Source organism: Nuphar pumila, chromosome 2 (assembly GCF_984573655.1).
Source record: "Nuphar pumila chromosome 2, dmNupPumi1.hap1.1, whole genome shotgun sequence".
NCBI classification, from domain to species: domain Eukaryota; kingdom Viridiplantae; phylum Streptophyta; class Magnoliopsida; order Nymphaeales; family Nymphaeaceae; genus Nuphar; species Nuphar pumila.
Window position 1 is genome coordinate 42,761,778 of NC_143250.1, and position 25,276 is coordinate 42,787,053.

Here is a 25,276-nt window from a genome sequence, read left to right on the forward strand (position 1 = left end):
TTACATTAATTCTAGACCACCAGTCGATCTTTGGAAAATTGCAAATCGCAGGGCCACACTTATGCTGCAACGCCACAATATGCTCCCACACCTAGGTCTACAAAATCAATATATTAGTAAGACTATAACCTTTAACAATTTTTTCTTTACTATGCTCCCACGCCCAGAGCGATATACACAATGACGTCTGCATCGGTCAAGTTAACTTGATTTGTTCTTTACTAAGTCTAAACATCATGTCAATTTGTTTATTTTTTCTTTTCTGCCATTTTCAAATGTCATTGTGTAAATCGCGATGGAAGGTATCGTTCCCTAGGACAAAGCTTGTGAAGGAAAATCGCAATAGGATATTCAAATAGATTTGGCTATATTATTTGATGGGTTTAGGTGGGATGGCTGTATAGATCGTGATAGAACACCTTCTATAAAAAACAAATTGCGATCTCTTATATACAACTGATTGCAAGCCAATCGTGGTCTCTTATAAAAAACAAATGTGATCACTTTTATTTATGAAGGCTAAACATTACAACGATCTGTTCAGTGGCACTTGTGTGTTATAATTATTAAGAATTATACAATTAAAGAATGTCACGTTATAAAAAATAATTATAGAATTACAACAAAGAATTATAGAATTAGAGCAAATAATTATCGTGATAAAAAGAATCGCTATCGTTTATTCAATGGCACTTGACAACTTATATGGACTATGACATACAAATCGTTTCTTTCTTTTTTTTGGTGGACTCTCTATCCTCGGTGGCCTCTTGGTTCCCTCGATCTTATTATAAACACTAGTCATCATCTCTACCAGTGACTGCATTTGTCTCTCTAAATTGCTCACCTCCTTTTGTAAGTTCTTATTCTCTCTCTCCAACATCTGGAACCATGTGCTGGAGACTACGTTATCTTTTGTGAGCTTTGTTCGCTCTTCATCGTGTACTGTTACTGAGGTAATCATTCTTGTAGCCTGATGGAGATGATGGACGGGTTTTATATACTGGGATGCGACATGATGGGGGACAAGAGGGAGGAATGGGTTCCCAATATTCTCAATCTCCAAATTTCAACGCATGGGTTCCCAATATTTTTGGAAATAGGCAGGTTCATATTGTCGTTCTTTATAATCATACGCTATGGCACAAACACATCCTTTGTTCCAGCTATCCAATTGTTCCATGTAGCGTTCATGCCAATTCACGTTCTTGGCCTCACCACTATTCATCTTCCTTCTCACTTCCACAGGCTTCTTTGGGATAGGCTGTCTCAAGCCAGATTGTAGGAGAACTCGACTACCATGCTGCAACTTGGCTTCATAATTGCTAAACAGTCAAATATCGTGGTTAGACAGTCTTGCACCCTCAACAACAAGCTTTTGGTCCTTGTCCTCCCCATCTCCATATGGTCTCCACACAACATGTACATTGGAGATTATGGTTTAGGTATAGACAATTATTCATGCTAATGAATGCTAAGTATTAAAATTATTTATAATAACGAGTGCTAAATATATTACAATGACTGTTACTAAGAATACAAACGATTACTATGATTTACAGTACTTAAAGATAAATGCTAAAGCAATAACGATTTGTACTAACGAAGACAAAAAGACAAAATCCTGCAGCGATGATTACTTAAGAATGCTAAACATTTCAACGATTTATACTACTGAATGATAAATGTTGAACCGATTGTAAATGATTTTAAACCATTTACCTCATTTAGTTGCAGTCCATCTAAAATCAACTTAGCATTATCTTCCTTGACATTTAGTCTAGCCCATCGACCGATCTTTAAAAAACCACAAATCGCAGGGCCACACTAAGGACGCAATGCGACAATATGTTCCCACATCCAGGCCTACAAAAATAATATATTAGTAACACTACAACCTTCAACGAGCTTAGTATATAAGTACTAAATATCTAATAAATAAATACCTGAACAAATGACCCCCCCCCCCCCCCCGACGGTTTTTGTACCCTTACTCGTACGGTAAAGTTGACTGTATAAGTGTGCGAGCATAACAGCACCCCAAGTTGTCAACTTCAACTAAGTCTTTCAGGTACTGCAGCCACAACAAGTAACTTATTCTCGAACCAGAACAATCAGAAAATAAAGTAAGACCAAAAAAATAAAGAAGGAAGTCGCGCAACTCTTGGTCATCTCTTTCAGATGCATATGTAGCGGACCGACCTTCCCATTTATTACAAAAAGAAGAAATTTCATCGATGTGGAATTGCTTCCACCATAAATACATTGATTTCAGTCATCCATCGACATTCCTCGAAGGGCCGTGCACTTTTCTCTTACCTTATAGTTTGAATCCCGTAATAGGACAGCACCGACATGACACTTAAGGCCAGTAATCTGCACGACATCTTCTAGGGTCATGGTGATCTCAAAAGAATCAAACTGGAATGTGTTCATCTAATGATTTCACTTATTTACCAGGTGGCTCATGGCGTTCCAACACATTTCAAAATAATGCTGGTCCAGAAGGCCATCCAAGTGCATATTTCATAATCGATCATTCTGATATGCACTCAGTTAATTATACCACGACAGAACTACAAGCCACTGACACCACCCTCCGAGCTTTTCACCTGATGCTCTACTTCTCTTCTGACCTCCCTGTAACATAAAATAACATATTATTCGTATCAATTATAAATTAGTCCCATTTGTACTTATACAACTAGTTGTAGACAATAATCGCTATAAATAATAATCGTTGCACACACATTATCACAGTAATCGCTAACATAGTAATCACTATACATAGTAATCGATATCACAGTAATCACTATACATAATAATACCTATCATAGTAAATCATTCACAGTAATCGCTATCACAGTAATCGCTATACATGAATCACTATCACAATAATTGCTATACATAGTAATCACTATCACAATAATACCTATCACAGTAAATCGTGATAGACAAGATCGATTTACGTACCTTGGTTACAATTTTCTCCTCTTTATCCCCTCGCTTTATCCTCTGCCATTCTTGTTGCTCCGCCACATCCCATTGCTTTTCTATTTCTTCCGCCCTTCGCTCCATCGCCTCCCTCCTTTGCTTTTCAATTTCTTCCTTCCTTTTCTTTTCCTTCTCTTCCTCCCCTAGTTTTTTCCTTTCCCTTACCTACTCTTCCTCCTCCTGCTTCTTCCTTTCTCTTTCCTTATCTTTCTCGTCCTCCTTCTCCTTCTTTTGCCTTTCCTTATCTTCCTCGTCCTCCTTCTCCTTCTTTTACCTTTCCTTCTCTTCCTCGTCCTCCTTCTCCTTCTTTTGCCTTTCCTTCTCTTCCTCGTCCTCCTCCTTCTTTACTTCTTCCTTTCTTTTTCTTTCATTCTCTTCCTCCTCTTGCTTTTTCCATTCCCTTTCTTTCTCTTCCTTTTCCTACCTTTTCCTTTCTCTTTCCTTCTTTTCCTCCTGCTTCTTCCTTTCCCTTTCCTTCTCTTCCTCGTCCTCTTTCTCTTTCCTTTGCCTTTCATTCTCTTTCTCGTCCTCCTTCTCCTTCATTTGCCTTTCATTCTCTTCCTCGTCTTCCTTCTCCTTCCTTTGCCTTTCCTTCTCTTCCTCATCCTGATGCTTCTTCCTTTGCCTTTCATCTTTCATCTTCATCATTTGCCTTTCCTTATCTTTTTTCTCCTTCTTCTTCAATTGTCTTTCCCTCTCCTCCTCCTTATTCTTTTTTTGCCTTTCCCTCTCCTCCACCTCCTTCATTTGCCTTATCCTCCTTTGCTTTTCAAAATATTGCTACTTCATCAGTTGCCTTTTCTTCTCTTCCTCCTTCTTCTTCTTTTTCAATTGCCTTTCCCTCTCCTCCTCCTCATTCTTTTTTTGCCTTTCCCTCTGCTCCTCCTCATTCTTTTTTTGCCTTTCATTCTCCTTCTCCTCCTTCTTCCTTTGCCTTTCCCTCTCATTTGCCTTTGCTTTTCGTTCTCCTCCTCCTTCTTCCTTTGCTTTTCCTTCTCTTCGTCATCCTTCTTCTTCTTCATCTTTAGTTCTTCCTCATTCTTCCTTTGGTCTTCAACCTCAATATCTGATGGATAATCCTTCGCATAATACAATTACAACGTTTTCTCCCTGTCTTTATCATTCTCAATCTTTATTATATTGTGGTACCTTTCATAACGCTCATATAGATAGGACTGACAGATAACTTCTCTAATATTCATCCCATAGAATGAAAAGTTATTTCTTGTCTGATGAGCTGTAGACATTGCTAACCTGCACAACACATAAATTTAACTGCATTATTATATGTTATAGCCACCTCCCCAAGTATATAATAATACAAATTATCCCATTCGTTAAACAATCACAAACATTACAAATCGTCGCAATATTTGGCTTTATAAGTAAACATCGTTGTAAGATTTAGCAAACTTAAGTACAAATCGAGGTAACTTCATAAATACACATCGCTAGTGCTTTAAATATATAAATAATTATTGCTTTAAACTTACAAATTGTTGTATAAATCGCAACCTTCGTACATATCATTGTAACGTTTGGATTCATACATATACATTATTGTACGATTTATCAAAATTAAGTACAAATCATGGTAGTTTCATTAAATCATTACTGCTTCAAACGTATAAATCGTTCATGCTTCAAACATACAAATCATTGTACAAAATTAGCCTTCATAAGTACATATCGTTGAAATGTTTGGCCTTCATAAGAACAAATTGTGCTAACTAATTTTCGACGCCCAGAAGGTGGATAGGTACAAATCAATTTGTTCCAGTATGAAAATACGTGTAATTTAGCATGAAGACGACCACCCAGTTGTAAGATTTAGCATTCCGATTTATAAATCAATTTGTTTGCATAATGAAACCTTACACAAAACTCACTGAAATGATATGAGTTTTGGTAATCCGACAGTGGAAGAGAAACACCCAGAAGGGAGACGCAACCGATGGTGGCAACGATGCTGCCACTGCGCAGACGACGACAAAGGATGCTCCGGTGACAGCAAACGACGTCAAAGGGTGCTCTGGCGACAGCAGACGAAGGCAAAGATTGCTCCGACGACAACAGACGACGACAAAAGGTGCTCCAGTGGAAGCAGACGACGTCAAAGGAGGGTCCGGTGGCAGCAGACGACGACAAAGGAGGGTCCGGTGGTAGCAGACAACGACAAATGGTGCGTCATCAAAGGGAGCTTCTGTTACAACAGAAGTTGCAAAAGTTTACTGTTTCGGGCAAAAACGGAACGTTTGGACTATTTTAAGAGTTAAGATCATCCTTTCTTTTCTGGATCGAGGACAATTTGATCCTTTTCTCGAACAGGCGTTTCACTTTTCTAGATGGAGGACATTTTTGTCCTTTTCTCAAATCGATGCTTCACTTTTTTAGATGGAGGGCATTTTTGTCTTTTTCTTGAACCATCATTTCAGGGCGAGTATAGCAGGAAAGGGTACTTAAGTCTTTGCAACCGCACTAGATTCTGATGCTAAGTGATGTCGACCCACACGGGGATACAAGCCCCACATGCTTATATACGTGGCGCTCATTCGAATCCCCAAACACGAGATGTAGCTAACGACCGTCTTCGAGGAGAGGGGGGGGGCATATAACCTGCTTTCCACAAATTGCCCTACCAAATAAGCGAAGCCCTTATTTAAAATTCTTGTGGTTGTTATTATAGTTTAGGGTAGCTAATCAGTACACTTTGTATAAGGTATCCAACTTGACCCGAACCCAACCTGAATTCCAAAGCATGAGCATGGAAAGTGCCGGCGTGAATAATATTTGGATTGATCCAAATCGGACTCGAGCAATATGTGGACTGGGTATTGGGTATGGGTCATGATTTTTGTTAGGTACCCGCCCAACCCAACCCAACCCAAATATTATATATATATTTTTAATAAAAATAAATTTCTAAATTTATGGGGTCTGGATTTGAGATTCTATTTTTGTGACCCGACAAAACCCAAACCTAGTTATTAGTTATATGGGTAGGTTCGGGTCGACTCTGACCCCATCCGTTGACATCCCTATTATTGTCGTTATCAAGAAAAATTCTGCATAGAAACCCAAGTTATGAGGTTTATCCCAAAATGCACCTATCTTTTGAAAATTTCTAAAAACACGAACAACTTGATGGTCGGATCCAACCAAGGTTGCTCCGAGCCGTTGTTGTCGAGGTAGGATCGTCATTTCGAATGGGCATTTCCGTTACAGAGTTTAAAGTAAAAAAATTTCGACCCAAATTTTCTCGTTCCGCCGGCGGTTAAAAAAAATCGAGGGTTCCGCTTCTTCCCGGCATCCTCGTTCTCATCTGTGTGTGTGTGTGTTTGAGGGGAATTAGGGTTTCTGAGATCGGGAGGGGAAATGGCGGCGGTCTCTCCTCTGGCCAAGTACAAGCTCGTGTTCTTGGGCGATCAATCAGTGGGGAAGACGAGCATCATCACCCGATTCATGTACGACAAATTCGACAACACCTACCAGGTTATCCACACCCTCTATCTCTGCATCATTACTTCGACGATTTGCGCTAATTTGAGGGAGAGATCTCTTTCTACGTCTGATCTGGTGCTGTTTTTCACTCGATCCATCTGATTAAGAGTTAATACGGAGTTGATTGCCACAAGAATCTCATGTGATTTTCGTTTCACGCATTTCGTAAACGGAGACCACCGATGTGCGTTTTGTCAACTGAATTTGCCATGATTATGTGACGGGAACTCATCCAATCTTGATCGTTGAGGTTTTTCTCCGTTTTGTGCGCTTGATCCAGTATTTCTGTTTTAGTTGCCGGAATTCAACGATATGTCGATTGTTTCATCTTCCCAATCGCGTCAGTTGTGACTTTTCTTGCGTTCTTGATCGTCATCAGCGTGTCTGGCCTGTTTTAGTGTTGGTTTCTGAAATTCAGACGTGATAGACTTGGTTAATTGCGGTAAATTTGATCGTTCTCTTCAATTCTTCCGCTGAATTTTGGGGTAATACAACTTCGTTTGCCTCCTTATTGTATTTATGCCGTTTGCTTGAATGTGAATGTTGATTATTTCATTTATATGGCAAGGTTACAGGCAGATTTACCCTGTTTTATATTGTTCCTTTTTGTCATTTAAAAAGGTCTATGTTTTCCCGTACTAATGAGACTAGGATTCAAAGATCGAGATAGTTGATATAATTCCAGAGTGGAGCTATAGATGGTACCTAATATGAGTTGTCTTTTAGCATGACTTGATCTCTCACGGGAGAGGTGATCCATAAAAGTGTATTACCCGACATTATAGAGTGCAGTGTTATCGCTAATGGATGCTGCTTTCACCTTTCTCCACTAACTTGCTCAGGGGCCCAAAGGGCAGTTTAATTGCACGTCCCGGATCAGATCAAGGTCCACATCCAATTCATTTGAGCCTGTGTGTGCCACATAGTAGAGAGAGCACTTAAGTTTTGTTAATCTTCACAATGGACACCTAAATCCGACATTCTGAATAATATTCTTACCCTTTCTTTTCTCTTTTGATATGATAGATTCAATCATGCTAACTTGTTTTGTCTATTCTCTCACCTATGAATAATGTTCTTACCCTTTCTTTTCTCTTTTGATTGATAGATTCAATCATATTAACTTGTTTTTGTCTATTCTCTCATCTATGTTCATTCTTGTTGGTTTGTATTGCAGGCTACTATTGGCATTGACTTCTTGTCCAAGACGATGTACCTTGAGGACCGAACAGTCCGCTTGCAGCTCTGGTAGGGCATTCTTTTTTAGCGTGTCTAAAATCTGATGAAAACAAAAGTTTCTCTGAAGTCTGAGCATGATCTTGCTGGCTACATACTTGTTGTAAATATAATACAATAAAGGCATTGTCAGTTATTGCATTATTTGAGGTAATAGGGCATTTCTGGTAGACAATTCAGTAATAGTTTGAACTTTTTAGTACCCATGAGTTGTAAGTTTGCTAGCCTCTCAAATTTATGAACATTTTATAAATTTTAAGCGTCTTGTGTTATAAAACTGGAATTTACAAACTTTGAGATACCTTTATATGAACACTAGTGCATCTATGAGCGGTTGCAAACTTACTTTGATTTCATCTGGAATAATAACTTATGAATAAACTTAAGTGTGGCTCATTGTAGACGTATGTGGCCCTCATCAGTCTAGAGAGCATCATGTTTTTACTTCTTAAGTGTGCTCAATTAATGGATTCGTTTTATGTTGCACATTCTGCGCTTTTAGTAATTTGAACCTTTCTGGTGTTCTTAGGTTTACTGCCACTCATCTGCATTTACATTTATATGTGTACCTTTGATCCAATGCACAAAATGTCATCTTATTGATTGTGTCAAATTTCTATAAGTCACTAGCTATGTCACATAGATGCTGGTGCGGATGCGGGGGTGCGGGGAGGGTATATATAAATATAATTTTTAACAGTTTTAAGTTAACATTAATGAAATAAAAACAATTATCATATCATCAATTCATCATGCATAAATTCATGCAATAAAACTCAAGCTTGGGTTCGACTTTGGGTTCACCAGAGCCGAACACAGTAGGTCTGGGTTCAGCTCTTGCGCCAACGAGGGGAGGATGAGGAAGGATACAAAGGAAGAATAAAGAGAGGAGGAGAAGGAATAAGAAAAAGAAAAAGAAAAAGAGGAGGTGGCGGCGGAGGGAGGAGGAGAAGAAAAAGAAAGAGAGGAGGCGCCAGAGATGGAAGAAGAAGAAGGAGAAGAGGAGGTGGGGGCGAGGAGGAAGAAGGAAGAGTTGAAGGAATAAGAAGAGAGGAGGAGGAAGAGGCAGATAAGGAAGAATAAGAAAGACAAAAGGAGGAGGAGAAGGAAGAAGAAGAAAGACAGGAGGAGGAGGGGGAGGAGGAATAAGAAGAAGAAAGAGAGGAGGAGGAGGCAGAGGAGCAACAAAGAGAGTGAGACATACTTATTTTACCTCACTGTCATCGCCGTCTTCGTCGTCACCGTTGAAAGAGGAGGAGAGGAGGAGGGGTAGGGGGTGGCGCAATTGTGCCCTAACCCACCCACCCCCCAAATTTCATTTTTTTTAAATTGGACCAAAATGAACTTGGTCAAAGTTGACCGAGTCCATTTTGAACAAATATAACCCTGGGTGCAGGTTGACCGCACCCACAATGCATCGACGTAGGTGTGACAGACTTTTTAACGCATCCACATGACATAGCTAGCTAGTAAACCTTGAAATTAGGGCTACAATCTAATGTTGCTAAAATTGGTTTAATAGGTCAATCAGTTTCTCAAGAAAAACCTCTGAATCAAATCGTACTTTTTCACCATTGGATGACACATCATTAAAAAATAAAAAGTATTTAAAAAATGTTAAAAAGATTTTAACCCTCTTGAAGAATATTAAAAAAACATTTAAAAACTTGAGGCAGGTGAATCAACCAAGGACTGAATCGGTTCATTCGGATCCAGTCCAACATGTTATTTCCGGATATGGATCCTTTAAATAAAATCTGAATGTGCATTCAGATCGGATTCAGATATGTTCAATTGGATTACTTTCAGATTTCACTTTGATTCATATAAGCATTTTAAGTCAGATCTAGAGTTTATCCGAATCAAAATCCGAGCGATTGCATTTTTTACATGTAAATAGCTTGTTTTTGTTCTATTTTTTCTTCATCCAGTATTACCATATGTATTTCGGATTCAGATTCAACCTTACCTCCTCAGATCTGATTCGGATCCAGACCTGGATTCAGATTTACTATTTACATTTCAGATTCGGATTCAGATCTGGAAAGATACAGCCTGAATCCGAACCGTTTACACCCCTACTTGAAATGGTGAAAAAAATTTCACTGGCTGATCTGAGACTCTGGGAGTATGTGATTGAACTAGGACGTGCATGATCTGCTTTATATGGTAATAAGTTTGGTTTGTGGAGTTGTATTGTCTTTCCCTAGAGAGCCTTGTATCCAAAGCATGCAGGGTTATACCCAACTTTCCTGTAATATATAACAGGAAAAAGGGTAATTTTCAGTTGACTACCTATCTTTCACTTAAAATACCAGAAAAGAAAAACAAATCTCAAAACAAGACATCCAAGTGTGTATAAAAATTCACCATCTGTGCTTCACTGATGGAAGTTTGGAAGTTGTTAAAATGTCTATAAAATTACATTAGTTATATTATGATTTTTTAAAGAATTAAACACATTTTGTGTTTATGTATGATATGTAAAATTCATGAAGTACAGATTGAAGTAACAGGCAGTTGGGTCTAGCCCATTTAAACAGAAACTTGTGTTACAAAATGTCCTTCACAAAAAGATCAGTTAATTTTGTGTAGAAAGTGTGCAAGTTACAAAAGAAAGGAAAAAACCTTGCAGTTTAAAGCAAAGAGTGAGCAACTGCATAAACTAAGATGCAAGTGGAATATGATTTTTTCCCATGTGTCTTTGCACACTAATGCGCCATGAAGAATGCAGTTTTGCTTGATTTACCCAAACATTAGTGCCAAGTTTCATGTCAGCAGTTGATCACACATGATCTCAGGTTCCAATGTAACCTAAGTCTTTTTAAAGTTGTAGCTGTGATTGAAGAATCTCAAGAAGATTCATCAATATCCGATGCCTTTTATCTTCTCTTCTTTCATCTTGTGTTTGCAATGGAATGATTTCCTTGTGACTAATTGTCTGTTTCCAGATTTTGTTTTTTGGAACTAGTATTGCATGAGATATCTATGGTTTTCTGTTGCTCGTGTTTGATATTGTGGGGCTTGCACAAGATGTTTTTGTTGCATGCTAGCAATATCTTCCAGTTGTAGCTATGGATTTTGGTGAATGTTTGTTGCTCCTTTAGAAGTTTGTTCCTTTTACTGGTCCTGTTGATGATAACCACTTTTTTAAAATTCTAAACTTTACCTTGCATGGCAATTGGAAAGCTAAAGCAGTTTCTTGGAAACTTTGATTAAACTAGGACAGATATAATAAATTATATGAGAATGAATTTTTTATTTAATGTATGACATCAGCCAACAGCAAATTGCTGCCTTGATTCCTGCATCAATCTTTTTTCTCCAGGACAAAACTATGTGAATCTTTCAATTGGAAGTATTTTGCCAAGCTTGCATATTTTCAGATTCTGTGTATATTAAGAGCACATAATGTCTAACTTAGTTTTAAACTAAGTTAACTAACTGATTAGTTTCTTGGGCATATCTCATAAGTGAAGAAACTACATCAGTAACTAAAATAATAATAAGTGAAAAGCTGTTGCTGGAAATTGACCATAAGGTTTAAATAAACTTTTGCTTTAAGACTCTTGAATCCCTGTGGTGTTTGTATTTGCTGGTTAGACTCCACACTTGCTGTTATACTCATAGGATGTTGATATACATGCTACTGCTATCTCCTTTTTTGATGAAATTAATCCTTTAAGTGAAGTTAATTTTCCTTCTGACTATAATATAAATGATTTCCAAATTAACAGGGATACAGCTGGACAAGAGAGATTTAGGAGTCTCATTCCAAGCTATATCAGAGATTCCTCTGTTGCAGTGATTGTATATGATGTTGCAAGTATGTAAACCTCTATCATGATTTTCCTTTTATCCTTGTTGCTGAGAAATTTCGTAGGTGGATAATTAAGATTATTTAACATTTTCTACTGAAGTATTTGATGTTGACGTTGACATCTAGATGCTGTTTATGCAAGTTGTCTCCATAAACCCATATGTTTGTTTACTTACATCTCTAAATACACATGCATTCCTGCATCCGTTTTTGGTAAAATTTTCCTCATTTTAAGGCTAGATGTTCACCTTGATTTTAATGCTTCTGCAGAGATTTGTTTCATTCAATGCTTAACATTCTCGTAAGAAAATTTGTTTGTTTCTTCTTGGTTGAGATCTACACAAATTGTGGCTTGTGATTTTCTAATTGTGTTTCCAAGTGCTTTTGTTGTTCAGGTGTTTTATTTTATTTTTTCTATCTATTGTTTCACTGCAGATATGTTGCTTTATATTGCCTTTTTTCTCCTCTATGTGTTGCAGATCGGCAATCCTTTCTGAATACTGCAAAGTGGATTGAGGAAGTACGGACTGAACGTGGCAGTGATGTTATCATTGTTCTTGTTGGAAATAAAACAGATCTCGTGGACAAGAGGTAATTCTACGTGCTATATTTGGTCCCCCATCATCAAATGGTTTGCTCATTTTGCATTTCTTGGTGGTTTGTATACACAGGAGTTGATCTTTTATCATTGTGCTTGGTTGAACATTGTACCTTAATTCTCTTTAGCTACTGCATGCTGGTTCTTCCGGCCTTAGTAGTGAATCAAAATGTTATAAAAGTAGGAGTTTTGAAGCTTTTTCTTCCTTGCTGTGAGCTTGTTGTTAATCTCAGTAATCAAGTCCGATGAGATCATTTTTTTTTGGGTTTGTAAATCGATATGGTCTTTACAAAATCTTGATACATAGCTAACTAAAATATTCAAGATATAAGTAAAATGTGTTTGTCTTCTTATGCACAATTTCCTGTCAGTTTTTGTGAATACCCTTTTTGAAGCATGTCTTCTAAGGATATTCTTGCTTTGTATAAGCTAACTAGCCAAGGGATGATGTGGTTTCAAGTTGGGGTTGCCATTGTAGTTTAGTTATTAGTTCCACTTAGCGATGTAAAGACTGTTCTCATTCTTACAAACACATAATTGAAATAAATAAATGCCTTTTTAAAATTTACAAGTGATTACATAGCCAAGTTTTCTTGGAAGTGATGGCTCCTTTTGTCCATGAATTTGAAGATACTTCTGTGATTTTTAAGGATTTTGTTATGGTGGTTACCAAAATGTGAGTGTGGTCACTGTTGTGAATGAAAAAAAAATTAAGAATTATGATGAATACAAGGTACAGGTAAAGTAAAGAAACTATAGCACTGAGCAATCGTGAATAGCATAAATCAATCTAAACTTGCGTAGGGGTGTGAAAACAGTAAAGAATACAGTCTAATACAGCAAAAGCTGACCCATGAATAGATCCTTGTCTGGGCTAGACTTTGGCACATATTTGGTACTGGAGCACATCCTGGTTTGAATGGAATATAGTAGTAGACATTCTCTTCTAAAATATTCTGCACAAGTAGCGAGTTGATGCTGCATAAATGGTACTTTATCTATTCAATTGTATTAGTATATCAGCTCTAGTTGTAGGAAGCTACACAAATGCTACTTTAATAACTTCAACGTGTGGGGTTAAACTTTTAAATTTTTATATGGGGCTTGTGTCTAAAGATTCTTTTTTAGTTTATTCTTTTGATTTTTGTGGTGCTTATTTTCACTTGGAATGAGATGTGGAACCTACTCCTTGCTTTTGTTTCTTGTTATAGTAAGGTTTTTGATGGTCCAATCAGAACACCATGTGAAATGGCTTCTGCAAGTTAGTTTTCTTTTCTGTTAATCAACAAGTAAAGGGTTGTTGCTTGTTTATCTGGTTTTTCCTGTGTCATGTGGACATGGGTAAGACTAAGAGTGATATGGCATCTTCCACACCCCCCTTTTTTTTTGGTTTTTCTTTTCCTTGAAGCAAGCTAATGGAATATTATTTGATATGCAAGTGCTACTATTAAATGGATGTTTTTACTACAGTAAGACTGCTCTTACATGACACTGAGCTTGGCAAAGCGTCACAAAAACAAAGCGTGCGCCATGGAAATGTATATTACAAGATGGACGGATGGAGTAATAAAAGAAGGGTGGTAAGTAGATGGAACTAGGGAAAGAGGGAGAACGATGAGGATTTGAAGGGAGGCTGTGAAGAGGGATATAAAAATTTGAGTGATTTAGGTTGTAGCTAGAGATAGGAAGAAATATAGAAATAGGATTTCCATGTTATAGGGGAAAAACTTCATGATGATGAATATGATAATTGGGTCTGTTTCTCTCCTATGTAAGTGTAACAAGAAGCCTGAGGAATTGGATTTTGATTTGAAACACTTCTCATGTTTTTATATGGAATTCAATTTCTTTTTCAGTTGTGGCTGTTTTCTTTTCATGTAGATTCCAAGAGGGTGACCAGGTAAATTAACATCAGTATGACATCTTGAATTAATAATAGGGAAAAATGTAGTAACCGTTATTGTGTTCCTTGAGTGAAATAAAACTTGAGCAAACATAACACGACCTGGAGTGCATAGATTGGATTTTGCCATCTTGGAGAAGGATTTAGGGACAATTACCACTTTCTAATTTCTTGATTTTTCTTTTATTGTTTTCTTGGTTGGTGACTTTGTCCCCGTGTGTGTTTCATCTTTTACTCTCATTAAGGAATAAATTTTTTAATGTATCATTGAGGTTTTTTCTTAACGTGGTAAAAAAAAAAAGAACACATTCTAACTTGTGTTAATATTTAATTTTCTTAAATTTTTTGAATGCTAAGTTTTAATAATGGACTATGTAACGCCCCAAAATTTTAACCCAAATTTTAAGAATTTTTTTTTATAACAACGAAAACAACTAATACTATGAATGTACATATTCGAGAACATTACAGTGGAGAGCAAACTAAAACGTTTATTGCATTTCACTATCAATGAATAATAACATCATACTCTTAATGACATAAAAATAAACTCAAACTATCTCAGGAACAGTAAATCCAAAATCTCGATCAAAGCCTCATCCCGTAGCCGCTCATAAACTCTATTTTTTACCTGAAAAACGGTAAATTGTTTGGAATTAGACTACAATTGTCTAAGTAAGAAATACTATAATTTTTTTTGCAGGTATATCATGTGTCAAGTATGTGATGCGGGTGTCGTGTGTGATTTTCAGCATATACAAGAACAAATAAAGAATTTACACTATGACACCAACAATTTATGAACACTAACTAACATGTAATAGTATTAACAGAATTTAAACATCTCATAACCACGTATTTCATTGCATGCTAAAAGTAAATGCCCACATGTCAAAGGTAATTGTTTATGTGTATAATTGTAAATCTGTCACTACCTACTTAGATGTGATACCTAAGATGATCTAATTTAAATGTTTATCTTTAATTATCCCGCGGGTACATGCGGACCAAAGCAACCATTTCAGAAGAGAACATTCGGGGGTTCATTATTCATTGGTGTTTTATTAACCCAAATATTCTAACTGAAACTGTAAATCCTAAGGGAGCGGTCAATGACTGAGAGAACCTCTCAAAGGCCCAAAACCAAAACATGATGCATCCCTGACTTGTTCAGAAGAACAAAGAGCTACTACCTAGGACACATTGGTAGTCTGGGTCCCCCAACTTCGAGAACTGGTGACCAACGAGCCATTGCCACTTAAGCAATAAACACATGTTTCCGGAGTTTTGTAACACCTGCCCTCTCCAAGGTAAGCCCGAATCTGAGGGGGTTGCTCTCTTATTAATTTATATTTTCCTGTGTCCGAGTTTTTTTGAACTGCACCCAGTCGTTCAAGACACAGGAGTTTCCCAAAAAAATTGATTTCTACTACTGTAGCAGGTCCCTAAAATTTATACTTCAGAATGGTGCAATAACCCAAAATTTATCCATTTAATTATGTAGACCCACTCAGAATGCTCTGATACCTTTAAACCGTTAAGCACAAATGCCCTGGTACCTTTAAACCAGTCAGGCTCACAAAATTTACATTTAAGTTTCTCATCAGAGTCATTGATATTGCGCACGAGTATCACAACCCACGTACCTTAGTCAAACTTGACTTTGTATTTTATTCCTGTCATGATAATTAATATTGGTGTGCACTGACCTTTCCGAGTTATTAACAATGAAGCAACTACAAATGTACCCTTTGAAATCATATTGCCTGTGTGCCTGTGTGGGTGGAAGGTCGCCCTCCAGTATGGAAGTGCATATCATACAAATAAATTTAAATCCCTATCTCCTCATCTCATGCATTTTCAAGTAGATCAACAACATAAACCGGCTCAACTTTTTCACATTTGTAGAATTTACGTCTTGCAACAATTTGTATATGGAAGACTATATTTACAATTCCATTGTGGTGCAATCTGGACAGTTCGCCTTTATTAAGATTTATTTAAATATGTAATCGTCATGATAAAAAGCAAATGAACCGTGAAGCAATTCATATAATTAGATTCTTAAGGATCCACAAGGAAATGTCACTGTTAATTTCAGCCAACTACACCCATTTACTGCTTAATCAAATAACCCCACCTTAACCAGCATGAATTTTAAGAAAAGAGATTTCTGCATACGGTCTAAATAGCATATCAGAATAATAATAAAAAAAAACACTAAAACCCCCTAAACTCCCTTACCTGTTAACCTGAATCTGAAATCCCCAAATCTAAGATTTGGGGTTTTCGGCAAAAAGAATCCAATAGGCACCTGGGGTTTATACGTATGCACCAAGCATCGTAGTTACTACCCCAAATTTCAACAATGCAATAGTTTCAAGAAATGACATTTCTTTCATAACTTTGCTTTAGAGAACAGGCAACGATTTCTGTCATTGGACTCAACACTGCAAATCATTTTTGGTCAATAATCCAACACAGAAATTTTGAATACAGAATTTCCAACAGACAAAGATTTTAGCAGAACAACATGCTAAGAGTAAAAATTACAGCTAACGAAACAAGTAGAACTTGAGTTTGATTTACAGAGATCACCTTAACAGCAAAACTTCATGCCCAATAACAAATGCAAGTTGATCTAACATAGGGTCTGGACCTTATACAGAATCAAAATACTTTTGTATGACAGAATTGCAGCCATGCATATTAACTAGCTAACTAATGAAAATTAATCATGCTGCCTAGCATTAATTTGGAGAGAACGCAATATGAGTTGAAATCAGCATTCGAAAATCACTACCTATTGATTTCACAGCATTTTATACAGATGATACAGTCGAATAGACGAACTGGGAACTGAATCACCATTTAGCAACCCCCTCCCCCCCCCCCACAATTTATTAGTTACTCAAACAATTTAGGATGCATCCAAATTAGGTGACAGGTAAACACGATTTTATGCAACCAACGTATACGAGTGTACAGAGACTACTGGGACAATAGAAAATCGCATATGGTTCTTCCCCTTTTTTTTAATTTGATTTGGGGTTCATAACAGCCGAAATCCCCAAATCGATCGATTTGGGGTTTTCGGGCAACCATTACACCCCTGTCAGGTTTGAGTTCTACAGCAAGCCCTGCACTTTACTATCGGAGGGTGTTCGCTCGACCACTGAGGACACTCGCATCACAACCCGAAACATAGTGGCCCGAAAGAAGAAAAACAGTACCCCTACCTGTCCGGTGTTTCTCCTCTGAGATGGCATGGATGGAGGTGCTGCCGACTACCCCTTTCCTCCAACCGTCGTGATTCGGAAATGCAACCGGCTACACCTGCTCCTGTGGAAGAGGGGGCGTCGTCATCGATGTCGGGCTCCCTTGCGAGGTCGCCGGCGACGGCGATCAGAATAAGGAGGCTTCGGCGGGACTTGCTGGGAACCGCAATGAGAGAGAGAGAGAGAGAGAGAGAGAGAGAGAGAGAGAGTAGGGATTTGTAGGAGTGACCTCCCGAAAAGGGAGGAGGCCGTTACCCCCCCCTCGCCATCGGCGGCTGCGCATCCACCCCCCCCCCCCCCCCCCCAATCATTTGGCATGCGTCCTGTAGCGGCCTTGCCCTCTTAACTTAATTTTTTTTCCTTTAATGAACTCTTAACAAGGGACGCGGCCCCGGGTCTGGACCTGAGACCCGGGATCCAACCGCGGGTTTGGACCTGCGCCACCTTTGCGATGTGGATCCGAAGGTTGGATCCAAATGGATCCAACTGTGGATCCCTCGATATATATATATAAATTTTTATAATATTATTACCATTCATCATTTTTTTTCTATTTCTTTCTCTCATAATTATATATCTATATGAGAATATATATGTAGACCCTTTATGGATCCTGGATCTGAAACTGGGATCCCAGGCCCGATTCAGGAAATTACTTATTATTTTAAGATAATTTCAGGTAATAATAAAAAAAATCAGGTTATTACAGGCTATGCCGCTATGCTGCTGCTAACATTGCTAATTACTGCAACTTTAAAAAACACGCAAGTTTTAGAAATGGGCAATTCTTTCTAACGACCTCTTGACATAGCTTGTGGTCACTAGGAACTCAGGTCAGATATACTTAATCAGTTATACCCTAATTACATCCAGAGTTGGATCTGGATACAATGAAGAAACCTTTATTAAAATCCAGGTCTCAATAGCTGTTTCTCTCATTCAGATATACATCTACATGTAAATGCATTCAGGTCTGTTCAGATTCAGGGTCTTCCTTTTGTTGCATTTTAAACTATCAGCGAAATTTTCTCATTGATGGAAGGTTACTATTTTCCTTTCGGAAACACTAAAAGCTAAAAGGCTTGTCATCTAAAAGACAAACTCTCAGGGTATATCCATCACTTAAGAAGACAAAACAGTAGGCTATGCTTGAGATGAGTGGAAATTTGCTAGAAGCTTCCTCTCTTTAAGTTCGACTTTGATGCACAGGGTTTTTAACAAACGTTATTCAATTTCATACCTACTCTTCATCTGTTTGCAACATGCAAGTTTCTATAGATGAGGGAGAGGCCAAAGCCCGTGAACTTGGGGTCATGTTCATTGAAACAAGTGCCAAAGCCGGATTCAATATTAAGGTCTAACTCCTCACTGTAATTTTCTCCCATTACAAGTCCAGACTAATGACTCAAACAGTTGATCGTAATGGGTTGTATCATGGAGTCCCATGCACTTTTCCATGTTGATTGATGTGGTTCAAGTTGGCAAGGTGTGGAGCCGGTGCATTGTGAATTGAGCATGCGTTTAGACTGACACCCCAGTAAATGAATCAGTTTACCGATTGAAAGTTCCCAATTCACGCATAAACTCTAAGCACAGGTGAAAATTCTTGTGCAGGCCCTATTCCGAAAGACTGCAGCTGCGCTTCCAGGCATGGAGATGCTTTCTTCAACAAAACAAGAAGATATGGTTGACGTAAACCTGAAGGCTACTGCTTCAAATCCATCGCAAGCACAGCAGCAAGGAGGGGGTTGTTCTTGTTAGACTACATGCCATCTTGTCAGATTTTGCATTTTGTCGAACGTGGTGCTGCTCATATCATTTGCGGGTTGCCTCAGATTTTCTTTGTTAGAGAGAGAGAGAGAGAGAGAGAGAGAGAGAGAGAGAGAGAGAGAGAGAGAGAGAGTCATTTCCTATGTTGAATGGCGATCTCCTTGATCAGATGGTTGTGATAAGCATATGAAGATGAAATGTTTGTGAAACACACTGTAAACACACCAAATTTTCACCCTCACCCAGTGTTTGTCATTACAGATCATTGCATATCATTGCATGTATGCTGCATAGCATTGCATGTCATTGCATGTCATTGCATATCATTGCATGTCATTACATCTCATTTTCGAGATCCAGCACTCCTATTTCAAAACATTCAATCCAGATTTGAATTTTAAAGCTTTATTTCAAAATCAATTTAAAAACCTGGGTTTTATTCAATACTCTGTCATTTTCCAACCCCAGGACTTTGTATTTCGAAATATTTTCTCAGAAAACAATCTGGATTCATTTCAAATTCAAATTTTAATCGATTTCAAGTCACAGATGAGACCCATTGAGGTGGTGTCGCTTCTGAATTCCTCTATTCATCAAATTTCTCAAAATTTTGAAAGTTTCAGTCCGATCAGGACTCTATCTCAGAGTCCTGATCCGGTCAGGAGTCTGTTTTGAGGTCAGTTTTACTTCCATTTTCAATCTTTTTCGTTTGTTTTCGAAATTTAGGTCATTTTACAGAGTCCAGTTAGTTCAGAACTCTATTTTAGAGTTCAGTCGAGTTAGGAGTCTAACCCTGACTGTGTTTTCTGACTTATTTCATCAATTCTTGATAAAATCTTTTGAAAATTCTTTCATTTGGCTTTTAAAATCTAAAATCTCAGAGTCCTAAGAGTTCAGGACTCTAACCCGGAGTTCCAGTTCGCTTGAGACCCTATTTTTAAAGATCTTGAATTTCAAATACTGATTTTAACCCCTTTTCAAAGTCATTTTCAGTGTTTATTTCAAAAATGTTCAAAATTCGATGTGGGCCCACTCAGTTGGCACCATATCCAGAGGAATTCTAACTCAGTTAGGACCTTATGCCATTTCAAAAATCCTAATTTTAAGTTTACTTTTTGAAAATCTTTTGAAAACTCCTTCAATTTCAAGTTTTAAAATCGCTTTTTGAAAAACTCAAGTAGGGCCCACTCGGGGTGGCGCCATATTCGAGTAAGTCAGGGCTAGACTAGGGTTAGTTGATGTCTTGGTTAGTGTTAGAGGTTTAGAAGAGTCAAAACTATTTTGAAAAACTCATTTTTGAAAGTTAGTTTTTAAAACTAGTGTTTTTAAAGGTTTTTAAAAGTGTTTTAAAAACCCAATGTGAGAGAATGCCAAGTGGCACCATATTTGGGGGATTTTTAGGATTAGCTAGGGGTTAATTAGGAATTATTTAGGATAATTTAGACTAGGGGTAGTTAGGTAACTCCACCCCAAAATCGCCCCCCTTAGAAGAGTCCAAAATTTTTTAAATTGTCAATTTTTAAAACCTAAAAAAATTCTATAAATAGGGACCCATAGGGGGTCGATTTTCCCATCTCTCTCCTATTGGATTCTTGGAGCTTCTCTCTCCTCTCCAGCCCTTCCTCCATTGCTGCAACTCCAAGGTATGAACTTCTTCACTTTTCTTATTTTATTTAATGCTTTAAACCTAGATTTAGGCTTGGACACCCCTCCTTATGGAAGATCAACCATGGTTTCACCTCAAGAACTATCAAGAACCAGCAAGAACAATCCAAGAAGGTGATCTAACCCTGTTTTGGATAATTTACAGAGATTTTAATCCATTAGAATTGATTTTAACATGATTCTTTGCATTATTAACCAATAAAATATATGATTTACCCTTTTTAATGGGTTAAATCTATGTTTTAAAGGTGATATCAAATTCCAGCCATTGATTCCCTGTTTTTAATTTATTTTCATGGTTTATTCATGTTTGTTTTACGTTCTATAGCATAGAAATAAGTTTTATTTACTGTTTTATGGTTTATTTTATTTATTTACATTAGTTAATGCATGGTTTTTCAAGTTTCTTAAATTTCTGTGTGTTCTAGGTTTAGAACAGTAAAGATGATGTTATTTCGGATCGAAGCACTCGTTGTTTATTTCTGATTTTTTTATATGTGGTGCATGCATGAGTTATTGAGTTACTGTAGAAAAATCAGAGGTTTTGGATCTCGGGAACCCTGTCAAAAAAATCAGACATCAAATCGGGTTTTTAAAGCTTTAAAATCGTGGTTAAAATCAAGAAGGTAACTTGCTGTGATGATATTTCTCTCATCTTATATCCGATTTTAGATCTGTAAAGCGCTATGGATTCACATTGAGTAGATCTGTCTTCTGTGAAATTTTCGGATTTTTTGATCACTGTTTAGTATTTTTCCCCTTTTAGAGAATCTGTTTTTAAATTTAAAACTCGTTAGGGTTTACCAAAACCCTAATCAGACTTGTGTTAGTCATAAATCCCAAACCACAGATCCGATTTTAGATCTGTAAAAAGTGAGTATTGTTATTTTTCTGTTTACTGTTCACCACTAAAATTTCAGAGATTTTTGTTTATGTTTTCTATTTATGTCTGTATTTTCAATCTGGAATAGCTGTTTTAATCCCTGATAAGAGTGATATATTTTAGCTCAGATTGCCGGAAGGGTTTCTCCCTAACCGGAGATGATTTTTCCGATCTGTAAATTGGGAAATCTCTGTTTTTCTTTCTAGTTAGTCTCTGTAAAATTTCATAAATTTCCATGGAGATTTGACCCCTGATTCAGGTCTTGGATTGAAACTGGTTGGTGAATTAGGTCAAAATAGCATATTTTTAAGGTTTAATGCAATTTTCGGATTAATTTAATGTCAAAAAATTATTTTTATAATTCCAATTCGACATTAGGGTTATAACAAGTGCAGGTACCAATTTTTATGGATTTTGGAATCCATTTGATGGCTGAATTAAGCAAATTGCAAAACTGGGTTCTTGAAAGATCCAAAAACAATGCTAAAATCACAGTTTTTGTGATATTCTTGAATTTTCGTGTATAAGCATATATTTTTAGGGTTTTATTATGTTCATAATCATATTAGTATGCTTTAGGTTTAATTTTGTGCTCATTTGATTTCATTTAGTGCATAAAACCTAAGTTTTACCAAAATCTCTTTTTTAAAAAACCTTGATTTCAAGGCCATAGTCTTGCTATCGCGGGCAATTTGGTCATTTGACCTAAATTTCGAAATCCCTAACCCTAATTTTCATATTTTTAAGCATGTCACATCATATTTAGCTTAGTTTATTACATTCAAATTTTAAAACTTGCATTTTATCAAAATATCTTTCTAAAAACCCTAATTTCAAGGCCATAGTCTTGTTATTAGGGGTATTTTGGTCATTTGGACCCCAATTTCGAAATTCCATATCTTATATTCATATTTATTCAATTTTATTTCATACTTTATCAATTTTGATTTAAGGGAATCATGGCAAAAAGGCTTATATCTAGCAAAATCCAACAATTTCCTGATATTGTTGGATAAATCTAGAAAAGCCAACATATTTTCATTAACCAAGTTTTCTAGTTTTGCAGGTACATTGAAGACTTTATTTTTCATGTATTTAAATTTCAATAGTGATGTAAACTAAATTAAACTTTGGAATAAGAATTTATATTTCCTGCTTAGCTTAGGTTGCATTGCATATAGTTTATTTTTATAATTTTAATGTGTGATGGATGATGATTCATGCATAATTTTACAAATTCACCATGGTCTACACGAATGGCACATGCACCAGCTTCTATGAAGTTTATAAACTTGGTGGAATTCGTATTTATGGCCATAGTCAGAATATGAATGATACTTAGATTTATGATCTTCACATTAGCCACATTCAGCCTACACTCTTAGGCTAACTTCAAAATGCACTGCATTTCTCAAAAATACAAAAAGTATTTCTCAATTCCTCAAAATCATATTCATTCATTTCATGCATTTGCCAATTCCAATCTCAATTCAAAGTTCATTTTCTCAAAATCTCCTAAGTCTTATATCAAAATCGATTTTCCTAAAAACATTGAATTTCAAAGAATATTTCAAGTGTTTTTCAAGTTCATAAACTCAATTTTCCAAAGTTATGCAGTCAATTTCAAAGTTTGAAGTTAGAATTTTTCTAAGTCTTATTCAAAAGAATATGGATTTGCCAATGATATTTCAAATATTTCCCAAGTTCCAAATTCAAATTTTCTAAGTTAGAATTTCAATTTCAAAGTTTGAATTCAGAGAAACCAAGTCTCTCAGAGTCGATTTTTACCAAATGTCAAGGATCTCTCAAAATCGATTTTTATTTCTCTCAGGAGTATATTTCAAATCCCAATTCACGATTTTCCATGTGATACCTATTCTAAATATTTCAATCATTCAAAGCAAACATCATGTTTTCAAAATGTGCATTTTCTGAAAATTCATAGCACATGCCTGATTCTATGTGCATTTAGAAATTAGAATATGATTTGGACAAGTTGAATAAAGTAGAGCATAAGACTGATCCTTGGTTCAATTACCCCTGTTAAAGGTGGCAGGAACGGTTGAACCTCGTACCGACAGGCGAGTCCCATTCTACGGAATTTTCCCGCATTTTAAAAACGGAGGCGAGTTATTTTCAAAAAACTTTTTCAAAGGTCAGTTTGATTTGCAAAAAGTTAAAAAATTTTGCGATGATAACAGGTTTGGCGACCGTGATGGGACCTGTCTTCGCCTGATCAATCTAATGCTCTACTTAGTTCAGATTGTCAAAATCGATTTCCATGGAATGTCAGCTTTGCTTTATGATATCATGTGAACCTAGGAGCCTAGACTTGAACCCAGCTGACATGGAATGCATATAGACTAGGTATGGTTTGGTAGGACCATATTGAGGAGGAAATTTTCATGCTCACATAGACTTAGGTCTAATACAACCCTCCTCAATCTAGGCTTGATTGAAAACAATGTTTGCTCCTTCAAAATTTTCAAAATCTCTATCGCTTTAGGTTTTAGAGCCTTCTGATTTGATTGCATGTGCTCATGTTTTCAAAAACCACCCCACCTATATTGTCCCGGTCTTCACGTTGCTGGGCTCTCTTCCAGAACCATAGTTCGGGACAGAGCCTCACAATTGGGCCACCTATTTGGGTGAAAACCCCCCTGCCACGTACCAAGGGCCATAGTCCAACGTATATCGGCAGGTGCTCAAGGATGTTGGAAAACTTGAACCTAGAACCAGAGAAATTGATTTTATGCCACGTACATTGAGCCTTGGCTTGAGTATATAGGCATAACTGGATTGGATACAGATGATCTGAGCCTTAGAGTTAGGATTAAGGTCCCACAGCCATTTCAAAATTTGTGCATCTAGAGTCAGCTTTTAGGGAATGCTGTTTGTGCATACTTGTTTATGCAGAATTTGATTGAATGTGTTATTTCCTTTTTATTTTCCATATTTTCCCCAATTTTCTAAAATACTGGACGATTTTCTCAGAATTCCTCAATCTATGTCCATGTACTTTCCATGTTTTAAACCTTGAATGATTTTCCAAATACTTCATTTTTCATTTATTTCTTCATATTTCATCAAACCCTGGACGATTTTCCAAATTTCCCTTCATTTCCTTCAAAACTTCAGGTGATTTCCCATCTTTCCTGTCTTCTGGATCTCGAATTTCCTGCTTTATTTTTATCCTGCCTGCATTTTTCTCAAAATTCCTGTATTTTTCTCAAATCTTATTCCAATTTCCATGTCTTCCAGTCCGCTGGCATCCAGTCAACTTGATTCAGTCTTCCCTGAGGGTCACATCTCCTACGAGGTGCGACAAAGTCTTCCCGAACATCGAGTCCTCAACACCGGATCTTTCTTTCCCCGGTGGTATTATTCATGGTTCAAGAACTTCTCTCGTATGTTTCCGGACCATCTGGACGAGTGTGGATTGGAACTGGCGTCCGCAGTGGGAAAACAGACAGTCAACGGCAACTTGATTCATGCACTAGCAGAGCGGTGGAATCCGAGCACTTCTACCTTCTGGTTCCCGTGGGGCGAGATGACAGTACTGATGAATGAATTTTCAGAGATCATGGGATTGCCCGAGCCAGCCGGTCAGCCTGGAGATCCATTGGAG

At 37.1% G+C, this 25,276-nt stretch overlaps 1 protein-coding gene and 1 long non-coding RNA gene across 2 annotated transcripts; one reads left to right on the forward strand and one right to left on the reverse strand.

Annotated features, from left to right (window-relative positions):
* The first annotated feature begins 6,279 nt into the window (after window positions 1-6,279).
* On the forward strand, window positions 6,280-19,287 carry LOC149845348 (ras-related protein RABH1b-like). The gene is made up of 6 exons (XM_089995709.1): window positions 6,280-6,486; window positions 7,673-7,743; window positions 11,469-11,557; window positions 12,031-12,142; window positions 18,595-18,685; window positions 18,945-19,287. Exons 1-6 carry the CDS (start codon window positions 6,370-6,372, stop codon window positions 19,089-19,091), a joined length of 627 nt encoding a protein of 208 aa, XP_089851835.1. The 5' UTR covers window positions 6,280-6,369; the 3' UTR covers window positions 19,092-19,287.
* On the reverse strand, window positions 14,525-17,631 carry LOC149845349 (uncharacterized). The gene is made up of 2 exons (XR_016430185.1): window positions 17,292-17,631; window positions 14,525-14,683 (listed from the first exon to the last, which is right to left on the reverse strand). It is a non-coding gene; the product is annotated as an uncharacterized LOC149845349 (long non-coding RNA).
* Window positions 19,288-25,276: the final 5,989 nt, after the last annotated feature.

Excerpts from the sequence above, each read along its gene's own strand:
- LOC149845348 (XM_089995709.1), top strand. The coding sequence starts at position 6,370 with ATGGCGGCGGTCTCTCCTCTGGCCAAGTACAAGCTCGTGTTCTTGGGC. Across the intron at positions 12,143-18,594 it reads ACAGATCTCGTGGACAAGAG|GCAAGTTTCTATAGATGAGG; the intron begins GTAATTCTACGT and ends TGTTTGCAACAT. Across the intron at positions 18,686-18,944 it reads AAGCCGGATTCAATATTAAG|GCCCTATTCCGAAAGACTGC; the intron begins GTCTAACTCCTC and ends ATTCTTGTGCAG.